At 39.8% G+C, this 23,091-nt stretch overlaps 1 protein-coding gene across 2 annotated transcripts; it reads left to right on the top strand.

Moving 5' to 3' along the window:
* The first annotated feature begins 2,784 nt into the window (after positions 1 to 2,784).
* Positions 2,785 to 23,069, top strand: LOC146713484 (L-amino-acid oxidase-like). Of its 2 annotated transcripts, XM_085448360.1 has the most exons (8): positions 2,785 to 2,887; positions 3,195 to 3,246; positions 3,814 to 4,037; positions 19,305 to 19,417; positions 19,562 to 19,763; positions 20,627 to 20,695; positions 21,080 to 21,216; positions 21,963 to 23,069. In XM_085448360.1, exons 2-8 carry the CDS (start codon positions 3,222 to 3,224, stop codon positions 22,768 to 22,770), a joined length of 1,578 nt encoding a protein of 525 aa, XP_085304486.1. In that variant the 5' UTR covers positions 2,785 to 2,887; positions 3,195 to 3,221; the 3' UTR covers positions 22,771 to 23,069. The 2 variants fall into 2 exon arrangements, with proteins under 2 accessions (XP_085304486.1, XP_085304493.1); XM_085448367.1 differs by lacking the exon at positions 2,785 to 2,887 and having other exon boundaries at positions 3,131 to 3,246.
* Positions 23,070 to 23,091: the final 22 nt, after the last annotated feature.

The raw sequence follows: 23,091 nt of genomic DNA, 5'->3' as shown, positions 1-23,091 counted from the left end.
TTTCTCCACACATAAAGTTATGTTAATTAACAATTCTTCATTGAGTGTTTGCTCTATATGGCAAGATGACAGCCTGTATGGACTACCCTCTGCTTTTTGCCCTATGACAACTGGATAAGTTGACCCTGAATTGAATAAGCAGAACAAAATTGCACCCTGGTATAGGAAATTGCATCTAAGTGGCACGTCACCATCCCAGGTTAGCACAGTATATGTTATCAAAATTTATTATTAGTGACTTTTGCCTAGTTGTTTTTCCATTAAATCACTCTCCTACTGATCATAACAGTTCATCTGCATTATGTACTCACTTGAGGAGTTAATAATGAGATGTGACACTTCTAATCTTTGTTCCCTGTGCAATACCTGCAAAGTGTGACTGCTAATATTTCTCCTGATTGAGCTTTTAGAGGGCCAGGACTGATTCAGAGGTAAAGAACCCATTTTTATTTTCACCCATACCGTGTGTGTTCGAGAGCTAACACAGCTCAGAAAGCACTGTTGTCACAGTTAGTAGGTTCGGAAAGTAAGATCATCTGGTATGTATTTGGTACATGTACGATGTAAGAACATAAAAGTGCTTACACCACCACACTGTAGAGGCTAACTTTTGTTTGATATTTAAAAAAACATGTCCTCCATCAGCTAAAATACATTTTGGTGTTGGTGCATGATTTAGGAATGGAGTGGAGTTCAGGCCATAAATTTCAATAAGCACACTGCCCGAATGAAACAACTGTGGATTGCAACCAGTTTTGGCCAATTAGTTTTGGCTAATTTTTCAGGTTACATTTCACTGTGTGTTATACTTGTTTAACTATGCATGTGACAAATAAAGAACCTTGAACCTTATAAGCTTTATATCAAAGTTCAGGTGAAACACGCCCACTATTTAGTCTTGTTTATAAGTATAGTGAGTAGGTAATGTGTCCTGCATTAACCAAATGCCTTTTTCATATGGTAATAAAGTTTAGTCCTCTGTTTTATGCATCCTCTACTTTTTATTGCAACCTGATGCCCTTTTTTGTGGAGCAGTTTCTATTTTTTTTTTTAAATTTTATTTGGGTGATATATTTTTAAAAAATTTTATTTTGTAAGTTTGCCTTCAAATCTCACCATGAAAGAAAATTTGAAAATTCCACTGGAAATTACAAAATGGCGCAGAAATAAAGATATATAAAAATATACTTGTCATGCCTTCATCTGGAAACCACAGCACATGTGTCACAGTGAATGACAACCATATAGCACATAAAATCCTGGATTAAACAATCAAAGAAATATAGGTTTGTTTTACTTTCACTCCATTTGTGGCACAGTTCTTTTGACTTTAAATGACCGTTGATCTGATGGATGATTGTTTACTCGATGACTTGGTCTAACCAGTTTGTCAAGCCCAACTGATTTGTGTCAGTTGTGCAATCAAATAGGTAAACGTTTCCAGATGAATGAAAGCACATAAGATCAGAGATGGGCAGTAACGGGTTACTTGTAACGCGTTACTGTAATCTGATTACTTTTTTCAAATAATGAGTAAAATAAGGGATTACTATTGCAAAAACGGTAATTAGATTACCGTTACTTTCCCGTAGGAACGCTGCGTTACGGCATTACTAAAACCGTGATTTTTTGCGAGAATGTCTCACGACAATGACGTAAGCGAGTGCGCCATTAGCGACAACAGCTGTGTGCAGATCAACAATGGATCATATATCGAGTGCGGGAGAGAGTATGAGCGTGCAGCGTTTAAAGCGTGGAAGTACTGACCTTACTTTGAGTTTGATTCCATAAAAAGTGACAAAAACATTAGCGTCCATCGTGCGTGGGAAGAAAACTTCTTTTTACAGCGAAAAAAAACCCTAAACTTCCAAGCAAGCACCGAGTGTGCAACGATGTAATGGGAAACTCACAGAGACACTCGTGGATTCTTCAACTGACCGCGGCACACCTGCACCAGGGTAAACCTCCGCCTACCCTAGTCCTGCTTTACAGGTGAAAATAGAGCAAAAGGACCGCTAGTATTTGACTTTATTTATTTTTTGCTGTGTTTTACTTGCATCTATTTGAAAGAGTGAGTGTAAACACAAAAAATATTTTAATTTTTGTGCTGGAATGTGCAGAAAATAGGTTTAAATGTTAAACTAATTTATTCAAGTCAGAGAATGTTGCATATAATTAAATTTTTGCTTGATGCATAAAGTTAAAAGATTAAAACTAATAAAACAAGTTAAAAAAAGAGACTTTTCCATTTGATTACATTTTGTATGATGGGTTATGTAGAAAAAGTAGAATTGGGCTGAGAGATCTATCACTTTATCACCTGTTCATGTTGTAAATCGTGTTTTTAAAAAGTAACTAAGTAACTAAGTAACTAAGTAATTAATTAATTTTGAAAATAAGTAATCAGTAAAGTAACGGGATTACTTTTTTGGGGAAGTAATCAGTAATTAGTTACTGATTACTTTTATCAAGTAACTTGACCAACACTGCATAAGATGCTTGTTCACCTCAAGTGACTCCAGCTGTGCATGTAATGTTTATGCTCCTAACAGGTAAGAATTTAGTATACTTACTTGATACATAGAGTCATGAATCATCTGACTCAAATTCATGACTCAAAGATGCAAGTTTAGTTTAGTGAGTTTATTTACAGTGTAAGTGTGATGTGCTATTTACAAAATCTTTCTGAGGTTGTCAGTTAAAAAGTCCATTATTTAGAAATTCAACAGAAGGGAGGTCCCATGAATCAGAGTCCTCTGCTTCTCCTGAAAAGAATCTCTCATCTCCACCAAGTGACGCACACTCCGCAGTTAGAGCACAAGTGCTTGACTGAACCAGGTGCATCCAGGATAGGGCTGATATCCCAGCAGGATCCTGCCCCTGTAAGGTATGTAGACACACCCACACACAGCAGCAAGCACACTGATGAAAAGGAAGAGCGAGAGAAAACAAAGTGGCGGGAGGAAAATTGTCGCGACACACTTGAGGACTGTGACAGATAAATAGATAGATGACATTTGTTTAAATCAAATTCAGATATTGAAGCTATTATGCATTGTTTCAGGGGAAAGCAGGGGATTAGGTGGGGGAATGATTTATTTCATTTGAAAGAGAACTCAGTACTTTCCAAGACTGAAAGTAGTGCTACAAGCTTTCATTGTGTTTTTCTCTTCCTCTTCTGTCTTTTCAAATAGCGTAAGAACATAGCAACAATAACTAAGATGGATAAAGTCCAATGGAACTTAGGTGAGTACTAAATTAACCTCACATTTTTTTTCCTTTATTGCTTCATTTCATTTGAATTCATTGTGATCGCTTACCTGACTGAGGCTGTGGCTGCTCAACAGCAAGAAACCTGTTCTGTTAGGCAGTTGTGAATCCCGGTATCTGTCTTGTAAAGTATATGTTGGAAAGTACAATACTCAATCTGCTGAACGTGCACATTCCCTTCTTCAGTTCCTCAAACACATTCCTGTCTGCGGCAATGATTGAAAAGTATTCTACTTCTGTTTTTTTCTGGGTTTCATTCACATTAATCACTCCATTCTTACTTCAGCAGAAGTCATTTTCTGGACTTTCCATAAAACACATGTGACACTGTGACAGGAGGAACCTTACCCATTCTTTTGGGGTTAAAAAATGGTTATTCTAGCCTACTGACATAATGAGACAATGTCTGTGATGCAATCAAATAGTTACTCAACTAGACTTTGATTCGATAGTATTTAGCAATTTTGTCTGTTGCTTAAAAAATTTCTTTCCTCTTGTTTTAAAAGAAGGAAAGAAATATTTGACCTTTCACTGTGTTTCCAGGTGCTGTCACTGTGTTACTGTTCACTGTGTACCACAGTCACACAGCAGCTGCCAGGCTGAAGGAACATCTGGCTGATTGTCTGGAGGACAAAGACTATAATGAACTGCTGCTGACAGCAAAGGCTGGTCTTCCACACATAAATACATCTCATCATGTTGTTATTGTTGGAGCTGGAATGGCTGGGTTGACAGCTGCCAAGTTACTGCAAGATGCAGGACACAAGGTACATGTATCACACATATATCCTGATAATAAGAATAATATAATATAATGACAATCTAAATGCAATGTTAGCTGTCAAATCAAAGAGATTTCTGAAGATTTACAACCTGTAAGAAAACAAAAAAAAGTGCAAATCCCACATAAGTTACGTTTTTCTAACAGTGTAAAATTATGACATTTTAAAAAAAACACCTTCATCACCTTTATGGGGATTTTGGTATCATGAATTGGTATCATGATTCTTTACTTCCCCATTTTCTTTTTTCTGTACTATTTCCATGAGATTCACAGCAAAGGTTTTCATCAAAAACAATATTCACAATAACCATCCATGGCTGACGACCACCATCAGTGTCAAAGCCTTAATATAACATTGGGCACTTCAATTCTCCAAATCTCTTTTTCTATTTTTTTGGATAAAGTAATAGTTCATTAGTTGCTAATGTTCCACTCAGGAGGAGCAAAAAAAGCAGCCCATGTTTTTAAGCTTTGCATAAAACTTGGTAGTTGTAGTACAAATAAAGTAGATCAATAAAAGATAAATGGTAAGGCAAGGCAAGTTTACTTATATAGCACAATTCAACAACAAGGTGATTCAAAGTGCTTTACAGAGACATTAAAAACTAAAACAAATAAAAAGCATGATTAGAATTGATTAAAAAACAGTAGATAAAATCAGTAGTTAAAATGTAAGTTTTGAAATTTAAGCTTAAAAGAGTGGATTTGATGTTTTATTCAAATGCAGCTGAGAATAGGTGAGTCTTCAACCTGGATTTGAATAAACTGAGTGTTTCAGCTGATATGAGGCTTTCTGGGAGTTTGTTCCAGATATATGGAGCATAAAGGCTGAATGCAGCTTTATGGTTCTGAATCTGGGAACTGATAAAAAACCGGATCCAGATGACCTGAGGGATCTGGAAGGTTCATACTGGGTCAGGAGGTCACTGGTATATTTTGGTCCTAAACCATTCAGAGCTTTATAGACCAGTATCAGAACTTTAAAGTCTATCTGTTAAAGTGAATTGTTAAATGTTTGTCATTTTTATGCTTACCATCTCTACATTGTTTTAACTCTGTGATGAAAGGAATTATTTTGTCCCCCTCCCCAGATTCTCGAGGTTCTGAGTGGGGGCTGTAGTGTTTTATCACAAGCACATCCTTGTGAAGGTCTGTTTGATGTTTGGTAAGCTTCCCGCCCTTTGTATGGCTTCACTTTGTTATCTATGGTAAACCATACATTGGGTGTGGGGGAGACTACCAGGATGTTGATAGAAACCGTTGTGATTAGGAAGTCACGCACACAGAGAGGAGTGTAGAAATGTGTGTAAAAGTCATCTCCATATCTGGCTTTTGCTTTCTCTGTGTGAAGAGAAAATCTCCGTCCCGGTTTCCCTCCAAGGCGTGAGCACCGATAAGCAGAGTTTTGTCCTTTCCTTATAAGATTCCTAATTATTCAAAGTAACACTCAGGTATGCCGTTCAGCGGGTTAGTTACAGCGCCGGGAGTAGCTTGGGAGAACAAGGAAACACAGACTGCTTCAGGTTGCCTTCCCAAACCAACTCAAAGGTTTATTTAGTACAAAACAGCTTATATAGAGGAAAAAAAGGTTCGTGTGTCAGCAGGTTCTCAGTTCAAACCGGTACAGACCAAATAAGGAAACGTCTTCCTGCCTTGTGAGCAAAGAAGTATCCTTTGTGTAGTTTATCTCTTCAGTTACAATTTATGATCATCCCAGCAAAATACACTCCTAGACATAGAATACAGAGTTCTTTCATTAGTGAATTCTGAAACAAACCACCTGGCCTTTAACAAGCTCTTTTCTAGGAGATAAAGAAGGGAGGATGGGAGTAAGGAAGTGGTCTCGTCTCTGTGGTGTTTTCGACCTTGAGGTACCAGCCTGTGAGTCTTACACATTAATTCTTGGGTCACAGAGAAAGAGAAAAACAACTAGTAAATGGGCCTTATTGAGTAACAGTTCTCCTGTATAATATCACTATAAAACAATATCCTGTAAATGCTACCATGGTATCAAAATATCACAACAGTTCCCCCCTTTTATCATGAAATGATAACATAGTATAAAGACAGAACGTAATAACATAATATAAAGACAAATCATAAACATAAAACAAGTCATAAATGTAACTGGTCCTTCGAGCAAGCTTAATATCAAAAAATCCTGAGAGCGTATACATGGTATCACACAACAGACAATAATCATCGAAAACATGCTGCAAGGTTACAAAGGCTACAATTAGTTCCTTCCATTTTCCAAACATGTCCTGTAGCCACTTATCTAGCCACTGACCGTGGCCTGTATTGGCAATTAGTTCTATCTGCAATGCTTCAAGTCTATTCATAGCTTGTGTGAATGAACCATTAGGGGCGGTATTATTGGGAATGAAAGTACAGCATACATCAACGGTTACTAGACCACAGGTACCGGTCCAATTAACAGGTAGAGCTAATCTAAGAGTATTGTTGCACAACCAATAACCGTTAGGGATTGCTCTAGTTAGGCGCGTGACCATGTGTGATTTAACTAACTCCCCCCAGTCAGTATCATTTAAGACACCTTCTGGGGGAACAATGATCGATTCTCCGCTCGAACTTGAACTGTGTGTATGTTCCTCCAGATATGATAAAACTTCAGCCACAGAGACAGCTAGCCATGTCTCATTACAGCGTGCACCTGGGGAGTCAGAGAAAAATGTATAGTTATCCTTTGTATAATCTATATGGGTGTCTGGGCCAGTTAACTTTAGTCTGCGCAGACATATCATACTAGTGTTAAAATGGAGAGGGATCTGTCCTAAGGGCAGTGAGGGTTTTAACCAGTGGCGTGCACAGACATTTTGGGGGGCAAATGCTCCAGGGGGAAAAAAGGGCACTTTTTGCATATGTGGAAAACCTTTTCTTTTTATAATAAAAAAATCGCACAGGTTAAATGCAATTTGACTTTTATTTCAAAACATTCTCTAAAAATCAAAAATCACACCACAAAAAGATAAAATCTGTATCCAACTCTAAACTATATACATACATATTCTCAAGTGTCCATTAAATGGAGTGTACTGCTCTAAAGAAGCATCCTTCTTGGTGCCATGTCTTTGTAGATGTTGATGACCTCATTGTAATTGATCTCCACATCTTTCTCAATGGCCAACAAGAGGAGATCAGACAACCTTTCTTCTCCACACAAACTTCTTAGTTTATTTTTGATTATTTTTAGCTTTGAAAAGGATCTTTCAACTGTCGCAGTTGTCACTGGTAGTGTTGCGTAGATCTGAATCATTTTGACAAAGGCAGGAAAGATCAGCTGGCCATTGTTTTCCCTCAGTATCAGAAATATTTCTCTGAGGTCTTTTGAACTAAAGCTGGAGTGGAAGACCTTTAATTCTGTTTTGAGCTGGTCCTCATCTTCTCCATAGAATTCACAGAGGATGTGGACAGCTTCAATGGCTTCTGGGTTTGGTGGGCCTACCCAGTTAGCATGCACAGTTAAGGGCTGGAAGGACTGAATGATTCTGGCCGTTGGGCTTCCAGTATTGTCCCCTTTGAACCTCCTGTTCAGTTCCCCAGTCATGATGTCCAGAAAGGTGAAATATACACCACTCCTGAAATATGCCTCCACTGACTCAAACTGAGCACCTACTTGAGACACTGTGGTGCTGTGTTGGAAACGCACTGGAACTTTCCGCTTTCTCTCCTGACCAGGCACCACGGTAGGTACTGGAATGTTGAAACTCTCTGCCTTCTCTGATGCACATCTAAATATCTCTCCAAATTTCTCCTCAGACCTCATGGTTTGCAATGTGTGAAGCACACCATCAATTACCTTGTAGGCAGTGGAATGGTCCAACCCTTCTTCCTGCAGAGAATCTGATGCCAAAGCAGTGACTTCGAATACTGGTGTGGTGATTTCCATGCAAAGAATGAACATAAAATTAATGGCATTTCTGTACATCTGAGCATCACCTTGGGCCAGGTTAGGTGGGTCACTGTCACTGATGTCATCAAGGAGCATCAAAATGGCTTTCAAATTTCTCTGAAGTGCCTTCAGTGCTTTTTCCCTGCAAGCCCATCGAGTATCTGACAGCTGCTGGAGCTCCATAACACGTTGTCCAGGAAAGAGAGACTCCTGAAATTTGACCAAGGCAGCATGACGCTTTGGGGAGCCTGAGCAAAAGGCATACAATTTCTCCACCAAGTTGAAAAATGTCACAAAATGCTTGCTGGACTTTGATGCCTCCACTAGTACCAAATTGAGGCAATGGGCTTTGCAGTGCACATAGAGGGCCTTCTCATTGTGTGCACGGATTCTAGCTTGGAGACCTTTATACATGCCACTCATGTTGGCTGCTCCATCATAGCCTTGACCATACATGTTCTTCATCTCTAGGCCATTCTTTTGCAGAAGCAAGAACACTGTATTCTCCAGCTCCTGGCCTGTAGTTGTATCAACATTGCACACTTCGATGAATCTCTCCTTTATTTGCATATGATGAAAATATTGCACAACAAATGACACTTGCTCTTTGTGTGAAACATCAGAGGTTTCATCAAGTAGAATGGAATACATTTCAGCCTCTTTTATTTCACGTTGTATCTCCTTCCTGATGTAAGTTCCTAGTGCTGCAATGATGTCATTTTGACTTCTGTTGGAAAGCAGTGACACATGTGGCCTTGTCTTGGTGGCTTTAACTGTGGCAATTTTTTCCAAATGCATTTTCAGCACACTATCGTAGCGGGAAAATACATTGACTAATTCACGAAAATTGCCACGGTTATCACTGGACTCACTCTCATCATGACCTCGGAATGCTTGTCCCTGACGTGCAAGATACACTGTTAGGTCAATTAATCTTGTCAGGATTTCTTTGTTTGTCTGCCTCTCTCGCTCTCTAACTTCCACCCCTTTTACGTCTGAAACATCAAATGCAGACTGAAGGGCCTTTTTCTGGAAATTGATCCATCTAACCATGCTTGTCATGTGCATCTCTGCGCTGGAGTGTTGTTTGATTTTTTCAAGAGCAGTACTCCACTTTCTGATGCCATCAGTTGTCCAGGCTGTTCTGCTTTTATATTTTTCATCCGAGAGGAAAAGCCGACAACTAAAACAATGCATTGAATTAGCAGTGGGTGAGTATTCCAGCCACACATTAGTAGAAAACCACTGTTTCTGGAATGATCTCCCCTCAGTTTTTGGGTAAGGTATATCAGGCTGACATGGGCCCACATTGCAGCACATTGAAACGTATCTGTCATTGCGCTTTATTTTAAATGTATGGATGTGTGTTGGATCTGTTGGGTATTGTAAAGCTGCTAACTTTGACATTATGTGATCGATCTGTTCTTCCTCATTGTGGTCTTCAGAGAGCACTACATCAGTGTCTGTAGGCCTAACTGAACCTGTTGCTGCATTGGTCGCGGCTTCATCTGTTTCTATATCTCCCTCTTCTGCTATGCTGGTAGATGGCATAGAGCTGCTTCCCTGCTGTGACTGACTACAATGGAACAATAATAATAATAATAGTATTATTATTTATCATAATAATAAGCTTAAACAGATAGTTTTAATAATAACCCATACTGCAAGTCTTGTAACATAGAAATAACTTTCGTAGGTACAAAATAATAGTTAGCTCAATGCCTGCTGATTAAGTTCATTAAAAACTAAGTGTGAACAGCTTTTAAGATTTTCCAATAGAATTAACTGCAAGGAGCAGGTTACATTAAAACATTAAAATAGAACCTGACTCTGCCCTTGACTCTGACCTTTCATCTTCATTTTCCTTTGCTTTCATCCAGGAGAGCAGAGAACTGCTTCCCTGGGCTGCCTGTTGTAGATCCCTTTCTTTCTCCTTTCTCAGCCTCTCTTTCCTAGGCCTTATGCTTGCTGAAATTCGTAAATAAATAGACCAAAATGTATGAGAACGAATAAGACTGACTGTGGTCATTACAATAACAGGGCAGAATGGTCGTTTTCACAGGCAATTGGGAACTGCCTATTTTTCCTTTAGCAAATTAATGTGTTAATGTTGCCAATATGTTACACCAAAAAAAATTAACATGTCTAACCAGTGCTTCTCAAAACTTTTAACATGCACCACCCCCAACACCGTACCCTTCAAACTACCAATAACAACGTCACTGTTCTGTCACAATCAGGTCACAACACAGTGCGTAAATGTCTGCGAGCATCGCTGAGTCAGTAACAACCAGTTAGGCTAAAGACTGCATCTTTAGACAGTTGGACGGTGTTCTAACTTTCTCACAGGAGACACCTACTAAAGACAGTCAAAGACATTAATTTCAATCTTACCAAAGTAGGACAGTAGTTGACGTTAGTTATGGAAAGGCTAATCCACAAAAATGGAGAAACGTCCATAATTCTATTATTCATAATCATGTCAAGGTTTTAGGTTTTTCTGCAGTTCCATCTCTAAAAAGTGTGATGTCTTCCCGCCACTGACTTCAGTTTGAAAACTTTGTATTTATTCACAGATTTCTGTGAGATCATCCTAAAATTTGTAACGAAAAATGGGCTCAAAAGAGCCCTCTGCCTAACGGCATGTAGCCTATAGCATAACGTGATATTTTCAATAGTGTATGCAAAAAGGTCGGAATTGATGGAGAGTGGTTGCCTAAATGGTTTAGGTTACATTTTAAATGTGTCGTTTTTTTGTTTATCCATATGGATGGATGGAGGGGGCAAGCTGGCAAAGTTTGTCATGTGCAGTTTCTGACAGGCTACTTCACAACAAAACAATTGCAGGTTGGTCTTAGAGGGCAAACAGAATAATTTCACTCGATTCATGGGTTACCTGACTGGTTGGGAAGGGAAAGAGCTGCCGTGTTGTCCGCCGTGGCTCCCAGTCGCTATAGTTAGCCTACTATGCCTACTCCAAGTAGTCCTATGTCATGCCGCTGCTACACGCCTCACAACAAATGAACTGCAAGCGTGTTCACGCGACACGGTGACAGTGAAAAAGCGACAGGGTTCGGGTGTCTTTGAAGAAGGGGCACAAATCAAGCCATTATTTTCACACCTTTTTAAATCGCGCAGCTTTAAAAAAAAAAAAAAATCACGTCTTTCAAAAGGGCACTTTTTTGGACTGAGGGCAAAAGGGCAAGTGCTTCAGCACCACCTCGTCTCTATCTGTGCACACCAGTGGTTTTAACCTATTCTTAGGGCGTTTCATTGGGGCGCAGGTCCCTGCGGTGTCATTAGATAACTTCAATAATTCGCCTAATGGAGTCTCAGGGTTAGTTGGTGTGTGTGTGTGTCTAAGTAGGCAGTCGAGAGGGCTCAGAGTCAACTGTAAAGTGTCTTTAAGGAGAGCATTATCTCCGCCGATTTTCTCTAGTCCCTCAGTGAGGGGGAAACCGGATATGGGGTATCCTACTATAACCTGTTCTGGGTTACCTTTTGAACAGACATAACAGTTACTGTTTCCTAAGTCACGAGCGGCTATTCTGGCATTTTCATACCAGGCGTTAGCTCCTGCTCTCGGGGGTGCATAAAATGGTTTATTAGTGGCGTCTATGTTGCCATTTACTAATTTTAGGGAACGTAACAAAATAGCAAAGAAAAATCCTAAAGTTAATGCGATAGATATGATAAATAACCTAAATATATAAGAAAATATATAAGAAAAAACACAGTTCTTCAGTCGTCTCCTGGCCTGGTCCCAGGTTCGAGAGACATTGTATAAGCGTCGTATGATGACAATGGGCATTTCATTTTCTCCATTATCAGGATGGAATGAGTCTAGCTTTATCAGATTAGACATCATGTGGTACTCTCGGCTTTCTGTTCCTGCTGGATGTTGAGTACCTTGTTCTTGTTCACGTGAAGGATCAAAGAGCTCTGAGTCTTGGCTCTTTCAGGCGTTGTGTGTTAATCAGTAATTGCGTGTGTGTATGTACATTGGATCCGGGCGCTGGCCCGCCGGAGATGTCGTCTACTTGATCCGACGCCTGAGATGGTCCGATTGGGCTGGTCTTAACCCTGCTGGCATGAATCCACTGAGGTTGTCCGTCTGTGAGGATGCTGGTTCTTCGTCACTGCCAGTACAGCCTGGGGGCTGGAAAACGCGCGGCCTCCCAGAGTGTCCTTGGTTTTAGTGATTTCTCCAACACCGCATCTCCTGGTCTCCACTGGTGGAACTGTGGAGGGGAGAGGCTGGGAGAGACAAACTTTCTGATAGTTATTATTCAGTGTTTCTACCAGATTGTGGACATAGTCGGACAATGCAATATCTACATCACCTTCTAATAGCGGTGCCCCTCTGGAAGCTGACCATGGTGTTGGAAATAGTCTTATTTCAAATGGAGATAATTTGGTTACTGCAGATGGAGTCATTCTAATCTGACAGAGGACTTGAGGAAGTAATTTGATCCAGGTCATTAAAGTTTTAGCACACTTTTGAATTACTTCTGATGTGAATGAAGGTCCTCTATCACTGTTAATTTGGTGAGGTATTCCAAATCTGGGTATTATTTCATTGCTCAACTTTTGATAGACTACTTCTGCAGTTTCTTTTGAGGTTGGATAAGCTTCTACTAATTTACTAAATTGATCCACTATTACCAGTAAGTACTTGATGCTTCCTTGCGCTGGCATGTGTGTAAAATCAATTTGTAATGTATGAAATGGAAAATCTGGTTGTGGTAAATGCTGATGTTCTGCTTTTGGTTTTCCTACATTAGTTCGTGCACATGTTAAACAAGTTGCTAATATGCTTTTTACTGCATGCAATGTTTTCTCAATTACAAATCTTGATTTTACAAATAAATCTTGATTTTACAAATCTTGATCTTGATTTTATTGCCCCTATTACCCCTCTTTGTCCGACATGACTCACCGTGAAAATGTCGGACAAGGACTGGCAGCAGGGAAGATGGGAGGGCAATCAAACCCTCAAGATTTTGTATAGGCCATCCTTGTCATCTAAGGTACAGTCATTATTCTCCCAATAGGTGTAATCACATGCAGAGGCCTGTTCTTGTATGAATTTTAAATCAACATTTGTGTCTAAATAGTCTGGGAGTGTAACAAGTGGCAGCTGTACGGGCACAGATAATACTTCCTGTGGAGGTGGGAGCTGTGATGCAGCTGCAGCCTTGGCTGTCACGTCTGCTAGGGCATTACCTGTTGCTTCGTCTGTGTCAGCTGTACTGTGTCCTTTCGTTTTCACAACTGCAATGGCCGATGGCAGCTGTATAGCCTGCAAAAGTCTTTGCACAAGATCAGAATTAGCAATCGGTTTTCCATCAGCAGATCCAGATCCTCTTTGTCTCCACAATGTGCCAAAGTCATGTACAACGCCAAACGCATAGCGGCTGTCTGTGTAAATTGTCACATGCTTATCCAAATGTAGCTCACAGGCACGTATTAAAGCCATGAGCTCTGCTTTTTGTGCTGAGTGAAATGGTAATGAGTGAGCCTCTAGTATGATGTCAGGCAATGTCACCACTGAATAGCCACAAAGAAATGAGTTGTCATTTGGCCTTGAACAGGACCCGTCCACATAAACCGTGGCTGAGTCTGAAATAAGTGTTTGCTCTAAATCTGGATGTGGTGCTGTGGATTCCTGTATACGCGTCATGCAGTCATGAACATCAAGCCTGTCTGAGCCATCCTGTCGGTCAGAAGAACACAGCATAGGATCAATAAATGTGCTGGCGAATCAGGTGTGCTGCTTGCTTTTATAGTGAGATTTGCACATGTTGTGTAGTTATGTTTGCTAGAATGGTCGTGACCTGGTGATTGGTGTGTAGAATAGTGTCATGTGAGAGTGTGAGCTTCTCGCAGTCCCTTATCATGATAGAGCAAGCTGCTACTGCCCTCAGGCAGGCCGGCATTCCTGAACAACCACGGACAGCACCTTGAATAGAAGGCTACTGGACGGTAGCCACTGCCAGCAGAGCTGTCCATCATGCCTTAGGGCAAACGAGTCCAAGTGTACTGCTTATTTCTATGTGTAAATGCAAATAACAGCTGTGTCTTCATGCACAGGTACTGAGAAAAAGGCGGAACACAAATCCACCACAGTAAAATGTGGATGGAAATGTATGTCAATATCCTGCGAAGTCTGGAACGACAGGAAGGCATAATGACTGCATTAATTTGCCTTAAATTTTGTGTGAAACGCCATACGCCAGGTTTGTTAGGCTTTGGCACAGAATTGACAGGAGTGTGGGCTTTGTTACTCCTGTAGTCAATAAATCTCCTATGATGACATCTAGAGCTGCGGCTTTTTCGGTGGAAATGGGACATTGCTTGACATATACTGGCTTGTTGTTTTTCATGAGCTGTGCGTGATTAGGTATAAAGCCAATATAAGGTATAAGGTAGATCTATGTGTCGACATGGTTTAGTTATCGTAACCTATGTCTGAGTTATGTGACAAAACCACTGTTTGACCTTCACTTGTGTGAGCAGTTATCATGTTGTTGAACAGTGTGAGAGAAACAAAAGTGTGGCTCCCAGATATGGGATTACCTGGCAGTGGTTTTTGAACACGTCTTTGGCACATTGTGTGTCGTGGAATACCAGACAAAAAGGTGTTGAGTTCATTCTCTGCTGAGGCGTCCAGCTGACACAGAGTCTGTTCCTTCTCCATCATGTCGATGCAAAGGGCAGAGAAAACATAAGCTGTTATCAGTGTCAGCAAACATTTCACACTTTGTGTTAAATTAAATACACAAATTCATTTTTGCTCTGGGTGTCTGCGGCTGCTGGAAAACTGAGCTAAATTTGCACCTCTAGCTTGTCTACCTTGTGGATTGTAAGGCTGCTTAGATGTGGAGCCAGTATTGCGTGCTTCCCGTTGTTGCCAGTTACCTTGACTGGAAGAGCTCCGCTGACACCTAGTGGCCGGAACTTGTACTGCGTTCTGTGGTCGAGGCGTGCGTGCTTTGCCGGAGACTGCAAATCGATACTCACGAAACCAGTGTCCTATTTTTCCACAATAAAAACACACATCTCTACTCTTATCTTTCCTTCTGAAATCTCCCTGCTGCGCTGGAGCAGGTGATCCTGCATACATCATTTTTTTCACTTTCCTCTGAGCCTTCAACATCAAAATTCAACATTATCTTAACACTTTTAGCTTTCGTGGTAGTATCTGCACTGGCCTTCGGTTTTACTGACCTGTTTTCTGGCGATAATCGTTCGGGATAGGGCTCCGGAAATAAATTAGAATGCATTGAACTTACAGTTTTTAAGTTGTAAACAAAGTCAGTCACGTAAGTACTTCCGCATGTTCTGGTTACGTAATCATGGAAGTCTTCACCGATTCGCGGACGTGAGTTGCACGTGACCGGAAGTGGGAGGCGTACTGAGCCGTTATTTGAAACTTTATATTTTATTTTATTTTTTTTGGTTTTACAGTTGATTTCGATTTTTTCTCGGACCTGTCTGTGGTCTTTGAATTATTCTGACCCATGTTCAGTGATTTCCAGAGGGGTTTACACGCTTTGAAGGATTTATGTTAGTATTTTGCTGTGGCACAGCTGAGGTTACTTTAAATTTATTGCTAGCAATTTTTGTTTGGGTGAGCAACGTCTCACTTAACGAGCAACTTCTCACTTAACGAGCAACTTCTCGCAATACAACAGGCAACTTCCTGTGTCTTTCTGCTTTTAATTTACTTTATTCGGGGACTAAAGAAGTCGTCAGTGTATCTCTCTGGATCACTAAGTGAAACTTGCATCAGCATATCCAGTTTTTATGGGTGATCACTGAGAGAGGTATAATACGGTCTTTATATAAATATGAAAGACGCATATTTACCTTCGTCAGCGATCCCACTTCTTGACACCAAATTGAAGAGAAAATCTCCGTCCCGGTTTCCCTCCAAGGCGTGAGCACCGATAAGCAGAGTTTTGTCCTTTCCTTATAAGATTCCTAATTATTCAAAGTAACACTCAGGTATGCCGTTCAGCGGGTTAGTTACAGCGCCGGGAGTAGCTTGGGAGAACAAGGAAACACAGACTGCTTCAGGTTGCCTTCCCAAACCAACTCAAAGGTTTATTTAGTACAAAACAGCTTATATAGAGGAAAAAAAGGTTCGTGTGTCAGCAGGTTCTCAGTTCAAACCGGTACAGACCAAATAAGGAAACGTCTTCCTGCCTTGTGAGCAAAGAAGTATCCTTTGTGTAGTTTATCTCTTCAGTTACAATTTATGATCATCCCAGCAAAATACACTCCTAGACATAGAATACAGAGTTCTTTCATTAGTGAATTCTGAAACAAACCACCTGGCCTTTAACGAGCTCTTTTCTAGGAGATAAAGAAGGGAGGATGGGAGTAAGGAAGTGATCTCTGTGGTGTTTTCGACCTTGAGGTACCAGCCTGTGAGTCTTACACATTAATTCTTGGGTCACAGAGAAAGAGAAAAACAACTAGTAAATGGGCCTTATTGAGTAACAGTTCTCCTGTATAATATCACTACAAAACAATATCCTGTAAATGCTACCATGGTATCAAAATATCACAACACTGTGCACAAGGTAGGCCATGTCAGTTTGAGCTCAAACTTTTGTCATAGATCCGTAAGCACAGAGGGATCCAAACTTCAAGTACTTGTGTTTATTCACACACATCAAAACAAACACAAGTGTTTATTTACAAGTATTATTTATTTTATTATTATTATTATTTATTTATTATTTATTTATTTATTTATTAATTATTTGCAATCGCCATATTGGCAAAGTGCAAAGTGACTGTACTAACTGATTCTCAATTCAAAATGTTCTTATGATGCTTGCTACAGTGTAGCGGCTCGAGTTAGGCTGGACCCGTTGGCCAGCTTCCCTCAGGGTCATTCCACGGTTGATTACATGGTCCACTATTGTAGCTCTGATGTAATCAGCAATTCTATTTCTTACTCTTCTTACCCTTCCTCTCCCCCTCCTCGTCCTCCTCTCCCCCCTCCTCGTCCTCCTCTCCCAGCAGTGCGTTGATCATTTGGAAATTGAGTGTAAAGCAGTGAGTTTTGTTTACAGTTCTGCAAAATGAGTGCTGTGCAGTGGATTGTAGCTACAGGTTTGCAAAGTGTGTGCCTTGTTGCAGGCTGCTCAGTTTGCATCTTTTGCTGTGAAGTACAGCCAGACTTTTGACCACTTCGCCTTGGGCATTTTTAATCTGTAGCTCTGCTCTAAAAGAACATATGTACCTGGGCCTGCCTACTACGCTCACAAAGGTAATATGATTGGCTAGAATCCAAAGTGTATGACATTTAAGGAAAAAAAAGCACCAAAATGTGCGCTGCTTTTCGGTATGGTTACTACCGTTTATGTCAGAACCGGTGCCATAATGTCACTGGATACCGGTACCCATCCCTAGTTACGAGGGGAGGTACCTGTTGTAAACTGTTGTTTATTGTGGGAGCTTTTTCAAAAAAAGGCACCGAGAGGAGGCCATCGTCGGGGTCATTCGTAATGAGCTGAGATACCGACGAGGCCTCCCTTGCAAGTAAATCGATCGATCGCTGTTGCCTTGTTTTTCTTTCACGGAAATAAGTCCTGGATACAGCGGGGTCTGAGTTTAGACCCAACACTATCCTCTGATGGACAGGCAGCCAGCGTAAAGACCTTAGAGCTGGACTAATGTGGTCCACTTTTTTGGTCTTAGTGAGGACTCGAGCAGCAGAGTTCTGAATGAGCTGTAGTTGTCTGACTGATTTTTTAGGTAGACCTGTAAAGATGCTGTTACAGTAATCAAGCCTACTAAAGATGAATGCATGGACTAGTTTTTCCAGGTCCTGTTGAGACGTCAGATCTTTTTTCCTTGAAATATTCTTGAGGTGATAGTAAACTGATTTTGTTATTGTCTTAATGTGTTTTTCTAAGTTTAGGTCTAGGTCTCCTGGTGACAGTGTGATATATATTTGTGTGTCATCTGCATATCTGTGATAGTTTATTTTGTTGTTCTTTATAATCTGTGCCAGTGGGAGCATGTAAATGTTAAACAGAGGGGGTCCCAAGATGGAATCTTGGGGAACTCCACATGTGATACTTGTCTGCTCAGATATGAAGTTACGTATTGATACAAAGTATTTCCTGTTTTCTAAGTATGTTTTGAACCAGTTTAGTACAGTTCCTGAAAGACCTGTCCAGTTCTCCAGTTGTTTGAGTAATATGTTGTGGTCAACTGTATCAAATGCTGCACTGAGATCCAGTAAAACTAAGACTGACATTTTTCCACTGTCTGTATTCAGACATATGTCATTAAACACTTTGGTCAGAGCGGTTTCAGTGCTGTGGTTCTGTCTAAAACCTGACTGGAAGGCATCGTAGCAGTTATTCTGTTTTAAGAACTAATTGAGCTGTTGAGAAACTGCTTTTTTAATGATCTTACTTAAAAATGGGAGATTTGAGATCGGCCTGTAGTTGTTCATTTGTGTCTTGTCAAGATTGTCCTTTTTCAGTATGGGTTTTATTACAGCAGTTTTTAGTGATTCTGGAAACACACCTGACATTAAAGAAAAGTTGACGATCTGTAACAGGTCTGACTCTAAAGTCTTTGAGACCTTTTTGAAAAAACTTGTGGTATGGTAAATGGTAATGGTAAATATTTAATGGTAAATAAATGGTAAATAATAAAACAAACATTAGCAAGTGTATTTAGAATAGAGGCTACAAAGATGACTGCATTATCAGTATGATTAATATAATGAAAGCAATGACACATAACAAGCAGCAAAAACATTAACAATAGTTCCCAAAAGGTTGATTCTGTTCATCTGGACGTAGCATTTTCAGTGGAAGAAACATTTCATCACTCATCCAAGTGACTTCTTCAGTCTCAGCTGACTTCAGGTTTGCCCAATCTTATAAACAGAATCAACCTTTTGAGATTTACATACATGTGTGAGCATGCATCAAGACATTAACAATAGCTGTACCAGCAGAAGCAGTAACAATATTGTTATTAATATTTCCTAAATACCATTAATACTGATATTTCCTAAACACTACAACACCATCCTTTTTTCTCCACAAGTGTTTGGCTGTTTTTATCATTCATTTGCTTGTTATTTTCCAAAGGGTTTGTTACTCCTTCTGAAAACTAACCAGGAATTTCATCTGTTACACAAATGTGTAAACATATACTTAACCGATAAAACATATGCATAACAACCATAACAATTCATCTTAAAGTCCATCTGTTATGATGGATAAACATTTGCATTGCACTCATTATTCTAGTGGTACTATTGTGTTTCTAATTCTAAATCATGTGGTTGTCAAGGTAACTATTGTAGAAGCAAGTGGTCGCGTTGGTGGACGGGTTGAAACCTACAGAAATGAAAAAGATGGGTGGTATGCTGAACTGGGGGCCATGAGGATCCCAAGTTTTCACCGGTAAGTTTTAACTATACAGATTAAATCCACTGAAGGCGTGCATTAAATCAAAAGGAAAACCTCGCAAACATGTGTTTTCCTTATCTTTAACATCTGGGATCATATATATCTAACTCTGCTACCACTGACTTTGTCTTTCTACAGAATTGTGCAATGGTTTGCTGATGACCTAGGGGTCAAATTGAATGAATTCATCATGGATAACCCTAATACCTTTTACCATGTTAATGGAAAGCGGAAAAGAACATTTGCAGCACAAGCAAATCCTGATGTTCTTGGGTACAATGTGTGGCCAAGTGAGAAAGGGAAGTCAGCAGATGAACTCCTTCAGCAAGCTTTACAGAAGGTGAGAAAAAAGGAAGCGAGTCAAATGTCTCTGGCATAAAAGAGTTGGATGGAGAAACATACAGTAGCTAATTCCTCCAGTTATTCAATTTACAACTTTTGCAAAAATGGAACCCTTTTGTTCCATTTTCTCAAAGATCATTATTGACCATATAACTCTGACCACTAGCACAAAAAAGTGAATCTTAGAGTTTTTTGTGATGACTGCAACATGTATGTTTCCTTGAATTTTAAACTGTTCAAATCATTAAAGCAGTTAAACTAAATTAAGCACACTCAAATGCATTTAAACATTGTTGTTATGTGGGCGATCGTGGCTCAAGAGTTGGGAGTTCGCCTTGTAATCGGAAGATTGCCGGTTCGAGCCCCGGCTTGGACAGTCTCGGTCGTTGTGTCCTTGGGCAAGACACTTCACCCGTTGCCTACTGGTGGTGGTCAGAGGGCCTGGTGGCGCCTGTGTCCGGCAGCCTCGCCTCTGTCAGTGCGCCCCAGGGCAGCTGTGGCTACAATGTAGCTTGCCATCGCCAGTGTGTGAATGTGTGTGTGAATGGGTGAATGACTGAATGTAGTGTGAAGCGCTTTGGGGTCCTATGGACTAGAAAAGCGCTATACAAATACAGGCCATTTACCATTGTCTACTCAACACTATGTAACATGACAAATGCTTTGACTGAAGATATTCTGAAAAGTCAAAGCAAGAAATTAAAATTGATTTCACCAACTGCACCTGCTCCTTCAGTCATGAAAGTATATTGTAGACTAATATGGACATTTCTGACTGCTCATTGCAAAAAGAATCAATGCAATAAGTAAGGTTCTGGACTTTTTCCATATAAACAACTGTTCTTTCTCCTTTTTTGGTAGGTAAAGGATGAGGTGGAGGCTCATGGCTGCTGGGCTGCACTGAAAAAATATGACCATTATTCCGTGAAGGTATAAATCATAATGAGATAATGAATAGTAAAATGAGAACAGTCCTTGTTGACTAAGTGAATCATGAGGATACATTCTGAAGAATCAGAGTACTTGCATTGGCATTTCTAAATGTTAAACATTTAAATGATTACCACATTTTATTACAAATAAGGGTATATGGATAACATAAACTAGTAAAAACACATTAGTAAATATTTATTTTAATAAAAAATTACTTACGTCATTTTACTTTTTCACCATGAACCACAAAACTGAAAGAGGTGGTTGTAATTGTTACAGCACAAATGTGTGTCAGTGCAAGTAAAACTAGCAAAAACATTTAATCAGATGATATTAATGTACATCCTTAGTTCACAAAATGTAAATGTTTGTTGCAAATAGGAGTACCTGAAAGAAGAAGGAGATCTGAGCCCCGAAGCGTTGAGAATGATTGGAGAGCTGCTCAACGAACAGAGTCTTATGTACACTGCACTTAGTGAGATGATCTATGACCAAACTGACATCAGTGACAGCACCAAGTAGGGCCTGACAACTCCTCAAACCTTCTTCATGTTTACATTTATGTGCAAAAACATAATTAAAATGTCTTTATTATCACCCAAGTAGAGCTTAAACAAAATTAAGAGTGCTTTTCTACCATTTGGTCACAAAAAGAGACCGTCACACACATGATTAATCCAAGAAAAAACTAATGTAATAATATATAATAGCTTAAATGTGCTTTTTAATCATTTGAGCCATTTAATATAGCAGCAAAGGCTTCAAATATAAAATATATGTTATGTGTTTGCAAACAGCAACTGCAATTTTTCATGTCTTTATGTAGAATATAAAAAAGTATCTATGAGTTTTCAGTGCATGCAAGCATATCAATAAACAATGGTAACATCCAGAAAACACAGAGCAGTTAAACAGTCATTTGGCACGACTTGTTTTGATATATCCTGCTTTTTTTACGTAAGCGCTTCACTATGTTTATCATGAGGGCCTTACCTTTGCCGCAAGGTATGGAGCACTTATCATCACGAAGCACGATACCATAACATTGTGATGACTGAACTTGTTCGAACATGCAGCAGAAGAGATGCAAACATTTAATGTGATCCAACAGCCACACACACGCAATAAAGTTTGCTTCTGCCTGCTCTGAGCAGTTCATTAGAACCTAAAAATGGAATTGTAGAAACTGTACATGTAAATAATTTTCTACAGATATTAACTGCAATAATAATAAAATGTTATTTTTATGGCTCTTTTTTTATAGGTACTTTGAAGTTGTTGGTGGGTCTGATCTTCTCCCCAAAGCTTTCCTTACTGTCCTTGATATCCCTATTCTCCTGAACTCTAGAGTCAAGCGTATCAGTCACTCACACAAAGGAGTCATTGTATCATACCAAACCGGACAACAGTCCTCTCTTACTGATCTTCAGGCTGATGTTGTCCTAGTAACAACCACAACAAAAGCAGCTCTATTTATGGATTTCATCCCACCTCTGTCCCCCAAAAAGATGGAGGCACTGAGGGCTGTCCATTATGACAGCTCCACTAAAATCCTCCTCACCTTTAACAACAAGTTCTGGGAGAACGACGGTATCCGAGGAGGAAAGAGCATCACAGACGGGCCTACTCGTTTTATCTACTATCCAGGCCACAGTTTCCAAAAAAATAAGACCATCGGTGTCCTCCTGGCTTCCTACACCTGGGGTGATGATTCACTACTCTTCCTAGGTGCAAGTGATGAAGCCCTCAAAGAGCTGGCTCTGAGCGATTTGGCAAAGATTCATGGTGAGCAGGTCTGGGATTTCTGCACTGGGGTGGTGGTGAAAAAGTGGAGCATGGATCCTTACAGCCTTGGTGCCTTCGCTCTGTTCACACCCTACCAACACTTAGAGTATGCTCAGGAGCTCTTTAAAAGTGAAGGCAGTGTCCACTTTGCTGGTGAACACACAGCCTTCCCTCATGCTTGGATTGAGACGTCCATGAAATCTGCAGTAAGGGCAGCTAAAAACATTAACAGAGCTGTGCTGCTGAATTCAGAGTCAGCTAAATGTCGAAAAAGAGATGAACTCTAGGGTCTGACATATTTAGTCTTCAACAATCTTCAAAAGAAGGATCCTTAAACCACTTATCTACTTATTACAAACCAATCTTTTCCATGAATTAGCTAAGTAACAATACTAAATATTATTGTTTCAGAGTTTACAGCTTTTTATCCTTTTGTTAATTGATCTCTTTTTTGTGCTGTACTACTCACTTTTCATATAAAAGGCCTTGGTAAATTAGTGGTGATAGAGATATATTATTAAAAACTGCATCTGTATCAAAGACTTTTTGTGATGTAGCATTTTCACACAATAAAGTGGCAATGTTATACAAAGTTAATGTCTATAGTC

The sequence above is a fragment of the Copadichromis virginalis genome, linkage group LG3 (genome assembly GCF_057382275.1).
Source record: "Copadichromis virginalis isolate Kocher_CV1m ecotype Utaka linkage group LG3, C_Virginalis_male_GT1.1, whole genome shotgun sequence".
NCBI classification, from domain to species: Eukaryota; Metazoa; Chordata; class Actinopteri; order Cichliformes; family Cichlidae; genus Copadichromis; species Copadichromis virginalis.
The sequence above is the reverse complement of the archived record's forward strand: the minus strand, read 5'-3'. Positions and strand labels throughout refer to the sequence as shown.